Consider the following 15,085-nt stretch of genomic DNA (forward strand, 5'->3'; position numbering starts at 1 on the left):
AACTGTTTACGAAGAACAAAATCGGATTTATTGACGGAACATGTAAGAAGGAGAATTTTGGGCAAAATTTGCATGATCAGTGTGAGAAATGCAATGCATTCGTGCTATCATGGATAATGAATGCTGTTACTAAAGAGCTCTATAGCACTGTAGTCTATGGATCTTCTGCGAGCAATGTATGAAAAGATCTAAAGGAACGTTTTGATAAGAGAAACATTTCTAGAATCTACAATTTGTCGCAGGAGATTATAGCTCTCAAGCAAGGTTTGGCACCAGTTTCTATTTACTATTCTAAACTGAAGGACCTATGGGATGAGTATGATGCTATGACACCTACTCCTTCATGTCCATGTCCTGAATCGAAGGTATTTCTGGAACATATTCAACAACAACGTCTGGTGCAATTTTTGAGTGGTCTCAATGAGTCATTTGCTCAAGCAAAAGGGCAGATAATGTTGATGATTCCAACTCCAAACATCAATGAAGCCTATGCGATGGCTGTGCAGGATGAAAGTCAGCAAGCCAAGGCAGCTAGCATCAGTAATTTGGAAATAGGGGCTCAGGCAATAGTGTATAACATAGGTCATGTAGCTAACCCAATGGCTTCCAATGCAGGTTATGGAGCTAATGCTGTGGGTTACAACACAGGGCAGACATACACTGGAGGCTACAAGCAAAAGAACCAGCTGTACTGTGATTATTGCAAAATAAGGGACACACTAGGGATGTCTGTTACAAACTAGTGGGCTATCCTACAGACTTCAAACCAAAGAGGAAGACATTTGGAAGGAATGTAACTGCAACACATGTGCAGATGGACAAATGTACAAGCCCTAATGAGCAGGTGGAACGTGCAAAAGCTAACCAGCAGGACATTTCTTTATAGAGGAGCAGTATCATCAGCTGCTGCAAATGCTCAACCAGACCAACACCAACACTTCACCTGATACAGCAACCCATGCTAAGATCACAGGTATACCACTGTCACTTCTGAGCCTACATTTATACATTGATTATATGGAGCAGTCAGAAAGTAATTCAAGCAAATTGCAATTGCCTACTGGAGAGACAAGTGTAATTACACACTTAGGGACTTCCAGCATATTAGATGGCATAATGATCAAGAATGTACTCTATATACCTAAGTTTAGGTATAATCTGTTATTAGTGTCTAAGCTGACCAAAGATTTGGGTTATTTCTTGCCTTCTTTCCTGCCTGTTGTATATTCCAGGACATTTGCAGTGGCAAGGTGAAGGGTATTGGTAGAGTGGAGCATAGATTATATGTGCTAGACCAGACTATCAAGAGTAACACACAGGAAGGATTGCCTATTGGCCTTATATCTTCTACACTGCCTGTAAATAGAATAAATGCTACCTTATGGCATAAGCGGTTATGACATGTACCTGTGGAAACTATGAAAAGGATGCATATGTTTGGAAACACAAAGTTTGTTAACTGTGATGATCATTGTTCTGTATGTCCTTTGGCTAAACAAACACGTTTACCTTTTCCAGATAGTACTACAAAGAGTTATGCATTAGGTGATCTTATTCATACAGATGTATGGGGATCTTTTAGGGTACTCACCCATGATGGTAAATAATACTTCTTAACTCTTGTGGATGATTTCAGTAGATTCACGTGGGTGTGCCTCATGAATTCTAAGGATGAATCAATTGTGGTATTAAAATTCTTCATTGCTTTGATTAAAACAAAATTTTCTTCCACTGTCAAAACTCTTAGAACAGACAATGGAGGAGAATTTTTCAATAACCAGCTTAAGGAGTTGCTGCGTATAGAAGGCATTACATGTCCATACACCCCTCAACAGAATGAGGTAGTAGAGAGAAGACATAGATACATACTGGACACTGCCAGGTCATTGAAGTTTCAAGCTGATCTGCCTTTGAAGTTTTGGGGAGAGTGTATTATGACTGCAGTGTATCTGATCAACAGAATCCCCTCAAGAATATTGGGTGGGAAATGTCCATTTGAGCTGGTGTTTAACAAAGCTCCTTCACTAGATCATCTTAGGGTGTTTGGATGTCTTTGCTATGCTGCAAACTTGAAGAAAAGTGACAAGTTCTCTGCTAGAGCTGTTCCAGCAGTATTCTTGGGTTATTCTTTAACTCAGAAGGGTTATAAATTGTTGGATCTATCTAATCATGTAGTTTTTGTTAGCAGGGATGTTATTTTCCAGGAAGACAACTTCCCATTTATGCAAGTGTCAAGTGGATCAAGTTCAATTGTTCCATCTACACATCAAAATCACCATGTACCTATTACAGATATTGATGCCAATCCAATGTCAACTACGTTTCCCAATGATGATTCTGCATTTGATATAATGCCCATAGATTCTCCACTTCCAAATATGTAGGAAGACATCTTACTCAATAGCCCTATTGATGATTCTCCTACACCAACTATTATGGATACTTCTACATCACCTACTGATGATTCTACAACTACTGCACACTCACCATCACCTCAGTATGAAGACAATTTTGAACCTCACAGGAGCTCTAGAATTTCTAGAACTCCCATTTGGATGCAGGACTATGTGAGTTCCCAGAAAAGTGCCTACCCTATTTCCAACTCTGTCAGCTATCTTCAATTGAAACCTCACTACTCCAAATGCTTGGCTGCTTAATCTTCTGAGACAGAACCAAGATCTTTTGCTGAAGCTGCTAAGGACCCTAAGTGGGTTGATGCCATGCAACAAGAAATTCAAGCCTTGAAGGATAATCAGACTTGGAGCTTGGTGCCACTACCACTTGGCAAGTAACCTATAGGGTGTAAGTGGGTGTTCAAAATTAAATATCAAGCTTCAGGTGAGGTCGAGAGATACAAATCTCGACTTGTAGCAAAAGGTTACACACAGAAGAAGGGCCTTGACTACACTGATACTTTCTCACCTGTTGCTAAAATGGTGGCAGAAAGATCAATTGTAGCACTAGCAGCTTCCTCTGGTTGGCCTCTTTATCAGATGGATGTTCATAATGCCTTCTTGCAAGGTGACTTAGTTAAAGAAGTTTACATGCTTGTTCCTCCTGGTTTCTCTAAGGGAGTTGCCAAACAGGGGGAGTACCTTGTATACAGGCTACATAAGTCCCTATATGGCCTTAAACAAGCATCCCGACAATGGAATATCAAGTTATCTGAGGCACTACAGACCATGAGATTTTCTCAAAGCCACTATGATCACTCTCTATTTACCAGGAAAACTGATACTTACCTTGTTCTAGTGCTCGCTTATGTGGATGATTTGATAGTCACTGGGAACAACATTACATAAATTAACAAGACAAGGGCCAACTTGCAGCAGTGTTTTAGAATGAAGGATCTTGGAGAATTGAAATTCTTTCTTGGGATCGAGTTTGCTCGATCAGATAAGGGCATATACATGAGCCAACGCAAATATGCATTAGAGTTAATTTCAGAATTTGGACTGGTTGGGGCCAAGCCTTCTAGCACACCATTAGAAGTAAACCAAAAATTGACTTCTGTTGATTTTGACAAATTGGCTTCTTCCTCTGATAATACCGTTCAAGACCCTCTCTTGAAGGATGCTGGTGAGTTTCAAAGATTGGTGGAAAGATTACTATACTTAACAATGACTAGGCCGGATATATCATTTGCTGTACAAACCTTAAGTCAGTACATGCACTCTCCTAAACAATCTCATCTAGATGCAACAAAGAGAGTTGTCAGATATGTCAAAAGTGCACTAGGGCAGGGGCTGCTATTACCATCACCAGGTGATGGGACTTGAAGGCATATTGTGATGCTGATTAGGGAGCATGCCTTCAAACTAGAAGGTCAGTCACTGGCTACTTAGTATTTTTTTGGCAATGCTTTGATTTCTTGTAAATCAAAGAAGCAGGAAACAGTGGCATGTAGTTCAGCTGAAGCTGAGTTTAGAAACATGGCTTCAACTGTAGCAGAATTTGTGTGGCTCGTTGGTCTGTTTGGTGAATTAGGTGTCAAGTTGCAATTACCTGTGGCTCTATTTTGTGATAGCAAGGCATCGATCAGAATCGCAGCAAATCCTATCTTTCATAAACGCACAAAGCACATTGACATTGATTGTCATTTCATTAGAGAGAAGATAAAGGCTGGTATCATCAAGACTATACATGTGAACACAGGAGCAGATAGCAGATTTATTGACTAAGTGACTTGGACGAACACAACACCATCATATGCTTTGCAAGCTTGGAGTGAAGAATATTTTTCTACCCTCCAGCTTGAGGGGGAGTATTGAGCCGGGATAGTATAGGGTTCTAATGCATGTACAGATAGTTTAGGGGTTAAAGTGTACAAGTTAGAAGTTGGTAACTAATTTAACTAATTAGATGTATTAGTAGTGTTAGTTAGACATGTGTATATCAGTTAGCTCCTTCTCTTCTTAGCTTATTTTTCTTCTCCAGTCGTTAATAACAATGGAGTTTTCTCTGATTGCTTCTTCTCTCAATTCCTCATGCATGTCCTCGTCTATGGAAACTTAATAGCTTTTGCTTTGCATCTTTCTTCTGGATTTCATGTTGTTCCTATTTTTCCTATGATTTTTGTGGTGACCAATATTGTCTCCTTTTGTCCTTCTGTCCTTTTGTTTTCTTGAGCCTAGGGTCTTTCGGAAACAGCATCTCTACTCCTTCGGGGTAGGGGTAAGGTCTGCGTACACACTACCCTCCCAGACCCCATTAGTGGGATTTTACTGGGTTGTTGTTGTTGTTTGACTTTCAACTCACATAAGGTGTTTATGACATGTTTAATCTTTAAGAGAATATGGCATACGAAAGCTATGGGTTACTTGCTTTTAAAATCAAAATAGAAAGAGTTGATTGAAAATGGTAAATTTAAGACTTATGTGGAGTGTGGTTCTTGTCACGCCCCGAACCTGGCCCGGACGTAACACGACACTCGGTGCCTAACTACATGTGACCGAGCGAACCAACTGGCTGGCTGAATCAACATGTAATATCATAACATGCTGAATGCGGAAGATAAACTAACACATGCTGATATACTGAAAGTCTGGATGATATAAATCAAAGTGCGAAAATACTAAAACAAGTCTGAAACATATATGTATGCCAACATTTCTTAACATGAAAAGCTTGTGACTCTGTCTAACTGTTACTCTAGTCTATGAAGCCTCTAATGAAGCACTAAAAATACTGACTGTCTGAAAATATTGAAGACTGTAAGGTAATGATAATGCCCCGAAAGAACTAGGGATCACCAAATAGCTGGTACGAGAATCCTAGCACTCTGAATCGTCAACCTGTAAATCATTACCTGCATCGTGAGATGCAGGCCCCGGGCAAAAGGGACGTCAGTACATTTGAATTGCACTGGTATGTAAAGCAACTAAAAGAAAGAATTATAAATGCTGAAATTGAAACTAAGCTGGTAACTGAGAATTGATAATTAGTACTGAAATGATAACTATTGAAATAGAAACTGAAGCGATAACTGATAACTAAAATGATAACTGAAATGATAACTGATATCTGAACTGATAGCTGATAACTGAAATGATAACTGGTAACTGAAATAATAACTGATAACTGAACTGAACAAAGGAAGTAAAGATATGAATACTCCCTCTTCTGAATGATGAACAACCTGTTTATCTGAATAAGCTACGGCCTCGGGCCCAATATATATGTGCACAAGCTATGGCCTCAGTCCCAAGTATACGTATACATAACTACGGCCTCAGGCCCGAAAATGCATAAAGCATAAACTACGGCCTCAGGCCCAAACATGCATAAAGCATAAACTACGGCCTCAGGCCCAAACATGCATAAATCATAAACTACGGCCTCAGGCCCAAGTATGCATAAAGCATATAAACTACGGCCTCAGGCCCAAATACAGGTGTTCAACATTCAGGAACTAAGGGCTCTGATAATAGGTGAATTAGACTATAATTGGACCCTAAAGAATCACATTTTTGTATAGCTTTGTGGTAAAAAATGATAACCAAATGCTCTGATTAGTGCTTTTCATGCTTTGCAGGCTATATTCAATGAAAGAAGTCGATGGAGCACGTTTGGGATCAATTACGGAGAAAAGGAGGCCAATCAAACAATGCCCACGAAGTGCACCAAGCGAAGAGACAAAACCAGAGCTGAACTTGGCCTGCCGCGGTCAGACCGTAACCGCGGTAGGACCGCGGTAGAACATCATTAAAGATTCAGAGGACCACTTTGGCCGCGGTCCTAGCGTAACCGTGGTGGGACCGCGGCAGAATGCGGAAAAGCCAGGGACTAAAGCGTCAAGTCGGAAAAACTTGGTGTAAAACCCTTATAAGAAGTAGGAATTCGGCCACATTAGGGCAGATTTGTTTTGGAGATTACTTTTGCAAAAAACACAAGTGTGAGTGATCACCCAAAAACATCATAGTTCTTTATCTCTTCTTTTCTTGCAATTTTCCATGATGAATATTTTCATAGTTTATCTTTATGTTTTTATTGAGTTGAGAATCTTCCATGTACAGAAACCATGTCTTTTAGGATATAATAATTGCCCCCTTACCTAACTGAATGGCATAGGCGTCATTAGTCATAACTAGCTTACCACTCAAATTTTAATTAAAGTTTATTGCAAGGTGCTCTTTTGATTAATTTTATGTTCTAAAAGTAAACACCACCTGCGAAAATCTTCTTTAGAAAGGCGAGAAATCACGAATGAAAAGAATCAAAAGTCCCCCTTCTCTAGGGAGCGGTCAACACGCTCCTCTTGCGATTTATCATTTGTGACTTAAGTTACTCATTTGTCCAAACCAGAACTTAAATATTTCGTGTTAATGTAGCCCTGGAGGATGTAGAAACTATTTACGCAGCCATGCTCTTACTCAAAAATATCCTTTCAGACCATTAGGATTTTTTCCCACATCCAAACTATTAGTAATAGCATAATGAGCATCTGATTGTTAGAGCTATTCAGTTAATTTCATGTCGACAAGGCCGACAACAAACAGTGATTTCTTAACCTTTACAATGTAAACTGAAATAAATCATCTCCTAATCTTTCTTGCATACATTCCAATGAGCTTGATTCCTCTCTTATTTTTAAACATCTATGCCAATATCTGTGAGAAAAAGATGCTATTATTTGTGGAGTTCAAATGACAGCAAAGAATTTTGATGCAAAGATATGGCACATATCTTGCATTTCTCTTAGTATTTGAAAGCAAATAGTGGATATAAAATAGTACCTACTATCGCAAGGTACTCATTGATATGGGAATGTAATTCACTACCTCAAGTCTCTTTCTTCATATATAGTTATTATGTTTGTTTAGATACTTGGGTTGAGAAGTGAGTTAGTTAAGGATGTGTATTTGAAATACGAGCATCTCACATCTCGGGTGTTCTTTCTTTTTCTTTCTGTGAATTGAAGATTTATATAATGTTGTAGATATCTTACATTGCTAAGAATCAAATAATTTCTCTAATTATTTATTTCTCTTTTACTTTGCATGAACACTTGGAGCAAAACTGGAGTCTCACTTGAGACTCAACACTACCCGAGCATGGAGTCGTCGCATCCCATACCGTCTTCCATAGAGTCCCGGATAGCAAGAAAACAAGCGAAATGCTTGGGGACGCCTATGGCGTCTTTCATTTTTTTTTCTCTATCATTTGTTTAATTTCTTTATGATTGTCGATTTATTTGGGGTTTGTCTTATATTATATTTGGTAGCTAAATTTTATTTTGTTTAGTGGCATTTACTCAAGTTAATAATAAATCGCCGATTTTATTTACATGAGTCTTAAGGGATTTTAAAATCAACAATTTGAGATAATGGCTTTATTTATTTCTAAAATATTTGCCCACATCAATTTTGGAAATACGTAGCGTTCTTTGTCAGCATTTGTCCATAAAAAGCTTGCTTCTTTCTTACAATGTTCAAGTCTAATTAAGGTTTTCGAAAAAATGGCCTTTGTAGTGTTTCTTTGGCATATCAAACTCAAGTTTTACTCATTTAGTAATATTTTAGTATATATAAAAAATAGTCACATTGTATTTTCCAACTATGCATAAAAATATTAAATTTTTTACTTATAATGAATCAACCTAAGTTTGGCCGGTTAACCGTATTAACGGATCCTATAGGGTGCTTTAACAACCTTCCCTATAGGATTAATTAGAACCCTTACCCATATTCTTAAAGTTATGCGGGCCATTAAAATAGATTTAACCTTAAGTATTATTTAGCTAAAATTGGTGTCCTAATTCACCGTTAAAATAATTAGGTAGCGACTCTCTTTAATTAATTAAACCTTCAGAATTACCAATATGTTATACTCTAGTTTGACCCGTGTTAAAATAGGGTATAACAGCTTGGCGACTCTGCTGGGGATTCTAGGTTCTAAACCACAACAAACTTAGGTTAATAATAAAAATTAATTTGTGTGTTTTTAATTTTTATGATGCTTATTTGAATTGCCGTTATATGAGAAATTATATTTTATGAATTGTTCATCTATTATTATTATTATTTTGTCAATCCCATTTACTTCCTCCACTTTTGGAAAATTCACACAAAGCACACACCTAGCGGTTACGCGGTTTGCGGCCGTGCACTACTAAAAACACCTTTTAGGGGAAAGTTCGTGGGTAAGTCGATCAGCGGTGCAGTCGACAGTCATGTGCTTTCCACTCTCAAGTTGTCCACTTGGGAGCAGACCAGTCTAGTTAACCCACTATTAGTCAACCTAAGATAGAGCTAAACCAAAACCCATTTAAGAGCATGCATCATTTTAACCTTAGGTGGCTTAATACCCGAGGTGTATTAAATCCATTAGTTAACCTTACCCAAATGTCCAAGTGAGTTTTCAACCCCGAGTGACAATTATCATATTTATGTGCATTATTTGAAGGGTGAACATGCCAATTATGTGGATCATTTCCTTTAAATTAATTAAATCCTAGTTAAAGGAGCATGACTATCTTTTTATAACATGTGTAAAGTTTTCAAATGGAACAACGAGAAGTTTACATATGACAAAAATATCTTTTATTGTACTTTCTTTTGATTTTCTTTACGTAAAAATAAATAAAATGGCTTAAGCGATTCATATACTTCTTTTGCTTTTGAAAAATAGAATTACTTAATTAATTATAATATAATATACTATACTTTCTTTTGTTCTTTTGATAAAAATACACTCTTTTTTTTTTTTAAAAAAAAGAAAGATGTTTAAGCAGTTATCTATTTATTTTCTTTTAAAAAATAGAATTATTAATTTATAGAAATGGAATAATACATAATGGCATATTTATCTTTCAAATACACGTTAGGCCTACCTCTGGCACTAAGAGCCCCCCTGCATATTAGGACGCAGAATTATTTGTTATGCTTTGGAATCTGTCACATGCTTTGCTTGCTTACTTGCTACGTCGCTTACTTGACTTTATTATTTTTACTAACATTTTGTTGTTTTTCAGAAGATGGAAATATTGATTATCCAGCTTGCTTACTTTTTTTTTTAATTTTTGATATATACTCTATTTGTTTACATATTTTTTTATTTGTATATCATCCTCTTGACTTATTAATAATAACAATAATATTAATAATCACCATCATTCCGCGCTTAGCGCTCTTTAACGACTCTAGAGCACCGTTTAGGTATTTACTTAGGTCCAAATTTCTTTTAGGCCCTCTCCAATTCTTAGAGTCTAATTAATATATCTTTTTAGTCTTTGGGCATGATCTTCCATTATTCATAAGATAGGACGTTTTGCCCGCAAATCCTTCAATAGGCTCGGTTCGTCATGAAATTTCTCAGTATTCGTGCCTTAAACTAGCCATAAGAATTTTCTTTACACAACTATGAGCATCTTATTCCCTATAGCAAGATAGCATTCCAACTTCTTTAAAAAAAAACTGGTGTAATCTTTTATGGTATGAAATATCTTGCCTATCTAATTTCGCTAGTTGATTTTATTCGCGTTCTTTTCTCAAAATGTAGTTACAAAATTTTTTTTAAATATTGCCACTCCTGCCTTACATAATTTTCAATTCTTCCCTAATTTTTTTTTCCAATTCCGACGTAATCTTGTATCTCTGTTATTCGTCTCATAGCTTCATATCTCTTAGAACTTCAACCTCGTGCCAACACACATTTCCAAGCGGGTAGATGTCCAAACTTTGCTCAATCTACCAAGCAATAGAAGGCCACTATTTGGTCAATTTGCATTGTCATATTATTCTAATATTTTCACCTATTCAATTCAAGTGTCTATATCGTCTTATTTTGGGTCGTCGAGATTAATCTTCACGCACCCATTGATTCTAAATTTTGGCGCATGAGTCAAGGTACTCTCCCATAACTTCAAAATGCTTGATACCATATTTCAGGCCTCGATAACTTTATGATTTGTCAATGCTAAAATAAATTTAGAATCATTTCATGTCCAAGTCCAGATAACAAGTCATTCTCGTCCATCCATTTCGCAACTTAGGCTATTGTTTCTAGTTTAGGGCTCCTTCTTAACCATATCATGGATTAATCTATCTAATCATATATTTCATTATTTTAGTGCATTTATTTGTTATGACGAATATGCTAACACTTTATTTTGTTTTGTACAAGTTTCATTTTTCTTTAAAGGTTGTCTAGCATTGAACACTGTTTTGGCTGCGAATCTGCATCAAGGACGTAACTACAATGGCAAACCGATTTGGAGCACTCAGTACCGGTAAATGTTTGTTGCAAGTTGAGACTGATGATGAGGAGACAAATGTTGTACGGAGGAACATTTTGGTCAATCTGGGAAATACTTTCATCCTTCTCCCCAAAATAAGTCGAGTGCCGCCATTCTTGTTTAAAATAAGCCGAATGTCCCCAAAAGGGCGGCGGAAGGCTGTTTTTGCAAGAACAGCCACCATGAGTCATTTTTAAATGGTTTGCGGGCACTGCCTTAAAATCTCCCTTTCGGAAGTGCTGAAAGGCCGTATTTGCAAAACCGAGTCTTTGTTTTCTCAAAATAAATATTGTTGAAAAAATAGCCACTCTTCTTTTTTAAAGTCAAAATAAGTCATTACATGGCTAGCTTTCTTTAAATAGCCTAAAGTTGACATTGGAACCTTCTCAGTCTTGCGCAGGCCCGTGGCGATGCCGAGTGATGCCCCGCGGGCCCCAGGGTTTGAAGCTTTGATGTATTCCTAGTTAATCGAGTCGGTATTTTGTTTTGAGTCTGTTTTTGTAACTCCCCTTTTTGAGAAAAAGAAAAACAAATAGTCTGGTAGCTTTTGTAATCGCGGTTATGATTAATGAAAAATTGAGAAAAATTCCCCAAAATTGTTTCATTATTTTCGCATTTGTTTGCAAGAACTACGCTTGGTCTGATTCCTGCGGGGTCATGATACGTAGGCAATCTCCATAGGATTCGACCATAACCAAAAGAAAAAGGAAAAAAAAAGAAAACAAGAGAGGAAAAACCACAAAAAGGAAAAAAGAAAAGAAAATAGCGGAACAACAAGAAAGAAAGAAAAGAAAAGTCAAGAAAGAAAGAAAATAGGAACAAGAGAAGACAAAGTCAAGAGTGAAAAGAAGAAGAAAAAAAAGAAAAAAAAAGAAGAAAAACAAAGGAAGAGAAAGTTTGCAATTGGAAATAAGGAAAAGGCCGGGATGACGCATGCGACCGATCAAAAGCATAATAGGAACTGTTAACTGCCTAGGTGCATTCACTCCCCAAATGTGCGGGTACCAATATGTTAAATGCCCTAACGCTAACGTGATGGTTTCATTTTGTCATGTCATTCCAGAAAGGTGGTTGGTTTGTGGTTTTAAAGTGGTAACTCTTCTTTACAACACAAGGACAAAAGGCAATGGCAAACAACAAGAGAACTGAGTTGGTTGATACCGGTGCTCGACAACAGTTGGTGGAACGGGATAACTGGTTGGTTGAAGAGGTGCGGATGCTGAGACAACACATGACAAACATGTATCAAGCCTGGATGACTGGGAAGGAGCCACCCCCGCCACCATCAGTTTTCCCGGACGCTACCCTTACCCAAACTCCCAACACAATGCCAGATGATCCTCCATATTCCCCAGATACACCCGCTTATCACAATTTTCCCAACTACCCTAGTAACTCCATCACTCATCCTCCAGTTACATCTCCCCGAAATTACTCTCATGGCATATCCACTACCCCAGGCAATGAATACCCACTCAAAGCGCGTAATGCCCAATTTCACCCTCCAGAGGTTGCCCACAGGGTCCTTGATCCATGCAAGAAGAGCTCCCAGGATGAGCAGTTTCATGTTAGAAATGAATGGGTTACGGGGAGAGAAGGGCGAGATGAGGTACCCAGGAAGTTGAAAAGCACAGAACAGTCCTTAAGGGACAAGCGAAAAGTGGGAGGCCAGGGTAACATGACTTGCAAAGAACTGATTGTGCCCCATGACGCCCGCCTGCCCACAGGATTCAAAGTACCAAACTTTAACTTGTATGAGGGGCGTGGAGACCCGGTAGCCCACCTGAGGGTCTATTGCAACGAAATGAGGATTTTTGGAGAGAAAGATAACGTGATGATGGCATATTTCAGTAAAAGCCTAACTGGGGCAGCTTTTGACTAGCATACCCGTCAAGATGTTGATAAGTGGTTTACATTGGGTGACATGGCTCAAGATTTTGTCCGATACTTTCAATGCAAATCGAGGGTTACCTCAGACCGTTCCTCGCTATCTAAATTGGAAAAGAGTCCGGAGGAAAGCTTTAATGAGTTTGGGCTCAGACGGAGGGAGCAAGCTGCTCGAGTCAGTCCCCCGATCAGCGAGGAAGAAATGGTTAAGCTTTTTCTACAGGCCCAGGGATCCACCTACTACAGTCATTTGATCCCGGCCTTAGGAAAACCTTTCAATGATGTGTTAAAAATGGGGGAACTAGTAGAAGAAAGGATCAAGTCAGGCAAAATCGTGAGCTGTTCGGAAGCCATTCAAACATTCCATTCAGCTTGGTTGGAAGAAAAAGGAACAGAAAAGACGATCCGACAGGTTTTCCTGATCGACACTTCCAGCCTCGACATCGTCCTCATGCACTAGAGGACCCACCCCGATGCTACTTCTCTCCTCAGAAATCCCAAAGTCGCACATCCAGTACCCAGCTCAGCATAATGCCCATCTACCCCCGCGAGCTTACCAAAAACACCCCGGATCAGGTTTTCGGCCCAATCCAGCGTTTAAGAATGAGAGGTTACGGAAGAAGAAAACCTTCACTCCGTTGGGAGAATCATACGCCAGTCTGTTTCAACGGTTAAGGACAGTCGACATGTTGAAGCCGATTCAGATAAAAGCGCCGAACCCTCCTCTAAAGAATTCGATCCTTCTCAAAAGTGTGCATACTGCTCAGGTGCTCTGGGGCACGACATAGAGAAATGTTGGAATCTGAAGAATGCAATTCAAAAGCTTATTGATGCAGGCGACATCGTCGTGCAAAATCCAGATGCAACAAACACTGGCCAAGATCCATCTCCTGTGCACAATGAGACGCATATGGTGGGTATGATTGATTGTGAGAATGAGCCGGCAGAAGAAACCCAGAAGCAGTTTGCTCAGAACAACGTGATGAAGTCTTGTGAAAATTCCAACAATCTTGGTGTGAAATTCAGTGGCTAAGACGTCGTGCTTGGTAATTGGGAAGACGCTCCATCTCTTGGAGTTTTGGTGGTTTATTTTGTTGTCATTTCTGTTGTCCGGGTTATTTCAGGGTTGTAATCCGGATATTGTCTTGTGACTCAAACCCTTCTATCCTTTCACTTTGTCTTTTTTGTCTCGTCGTAGTAGCTTGTGTAGTGCTGTTTAGGTTTGTTCAAGGGGTGTAACTCTAGTCTAGTTTGCTTGTTTCGTTGTTTAAACCCTTTCACCGTCAGTCTAATGCAATTCTCTATTTCCTGCCATTTCTGGTCATTTTGTTTCAGTTTTCTTCTCCTTTTACAATTCTTTTCATGCTGGTTCTGGTGACATGACATGCACGCATAATTCTCAGCCTGGTATTAAAAGACAGTTTAGTAATAAAGCGATGAAACAATGTTGAAAATGTAAGGACATTCGAGGGAAATAAGTAAGGGCATTTTGGGATCACTTCGAGCCCAATTGTGTGAAACTGGGGGCAGACGGAACATAAAGAAATATTGTTGAAATGCATCATGCCACATCGATTTGAAACCAAAGGCAAGTTTGCCCCTAAGTCTACATGGGCCGTTCATGGTACCGAGATTGTTGTCCAATGGTGCTGGGTAATTGACAAATGTAGAAGGCAAATGTGTGGGTATGGTTAGTAATTCTGGTGCAATAAAAAGATGTTACATATGTTTTCCTCATGTTTGTTTAATTGTGTAGTTTGTACTTGGCATGTTTTGGAGATTGGAATGACGAAGGCATTTTGTTCTACTATCCAAACACTTTATCCTTTGTTACCCCTTTGAGCCTCGGTTATTTTCTTGCATACCCCTCTTTCGGAATCATAATAAAACTCGTAAGCCCGAGCGGGGAAAGAAAGTGGAGAAACAAGAGAAAAACAGTGAAAAAGGAAAAAGAAAAGAAAAGAAAAGAAAAGAAAGGGAAAAGAAAAAAAAGAAAAGAAAAAAGAAGAGAAAAGAAAAGAAAAGAAAAAAAAGAGGAGAAAAGAAAAGAAAGAAAAGAAAAGAGAAGAAAAAAGAAAGAAATGAAAAGAAAGAAAAGAAAAGTGGGAGAAAAGGAAAGACCGCAACAATGAAGTAATTCTATAACCTGAACTACGTTTGACTTGATCCCGAAAGGGTACGTAGGCAGCCTCTCTCTGAGGTTCAGTCACACCAAATAAAAATCCAAAAGTCCCCAAGTAAGAAACTGGGGCAGAAGTTGTGGTTGTTGTGAGAAATCTGATTCCGAAAGTTGTAATTTTGAGCCCATGTTGAATTGTTTTGAGCCTTTGATACCTTTTCTTCCTAACCCTGTCCAAAAGCCTGCATTACGGTCCAAAGAAAGACCTTCCGATCAATCTTCGAGAGATGCCGAGTAAAGCGAGTAGAGGTGGACCATATCAGGGGCAACACTCCGGTCCAAAC

General features: G+C 38.6%; 1 protein-coding gene across 1 annotated transcript; it reads left to right on the top strand.

Moving 5' to 3' along the window:
• The first annotated feature begins 3,341 nt into the window (after positions 1-3,341).
• LOC109210490 (uncharacterized mitochondrial protein AtMg00810-like) lies at positions 3,342-3,779 on the top strand. The gene has a single exon (XM_019373913.1). It carries the CDS (start codon positions 3,342-3,344, stop codon positions 3,777-3,779), a length of 438 nt encoding a protein of 145 aa, XP_019229458.1.
• The last annotated feature ends 11,306 nt before the right edge of the window (positions 3,780-15,085 follow it).

Source organism: Nicotiana attenuata, unplaced genomic scaffold (genome assembly GCF_001879085.1).
Source record: "Nicotiana attenuata strain UT unplaced genomic scaffold, NIATTr2, whole genome shotgun sequence".
Classification (NCBI taxonomy): domain Eukaryota; kingdom Viridiplantae; phylum Streptophyta; class Magnoliopsida; order Solanales; family Solanaceae; genus Nicotiana; species Nicotiana attenuata.

Bases quoted from the DNA above. Each gene is read 5' to 3' on its own strand.
- LOC109210490 (XM_019373913.1), top strand. From the start codon at position 3,342: ATGAAGGATCTTGGAGAATTGAAATTCTTTCTTGGGATCGAGTTTGCT.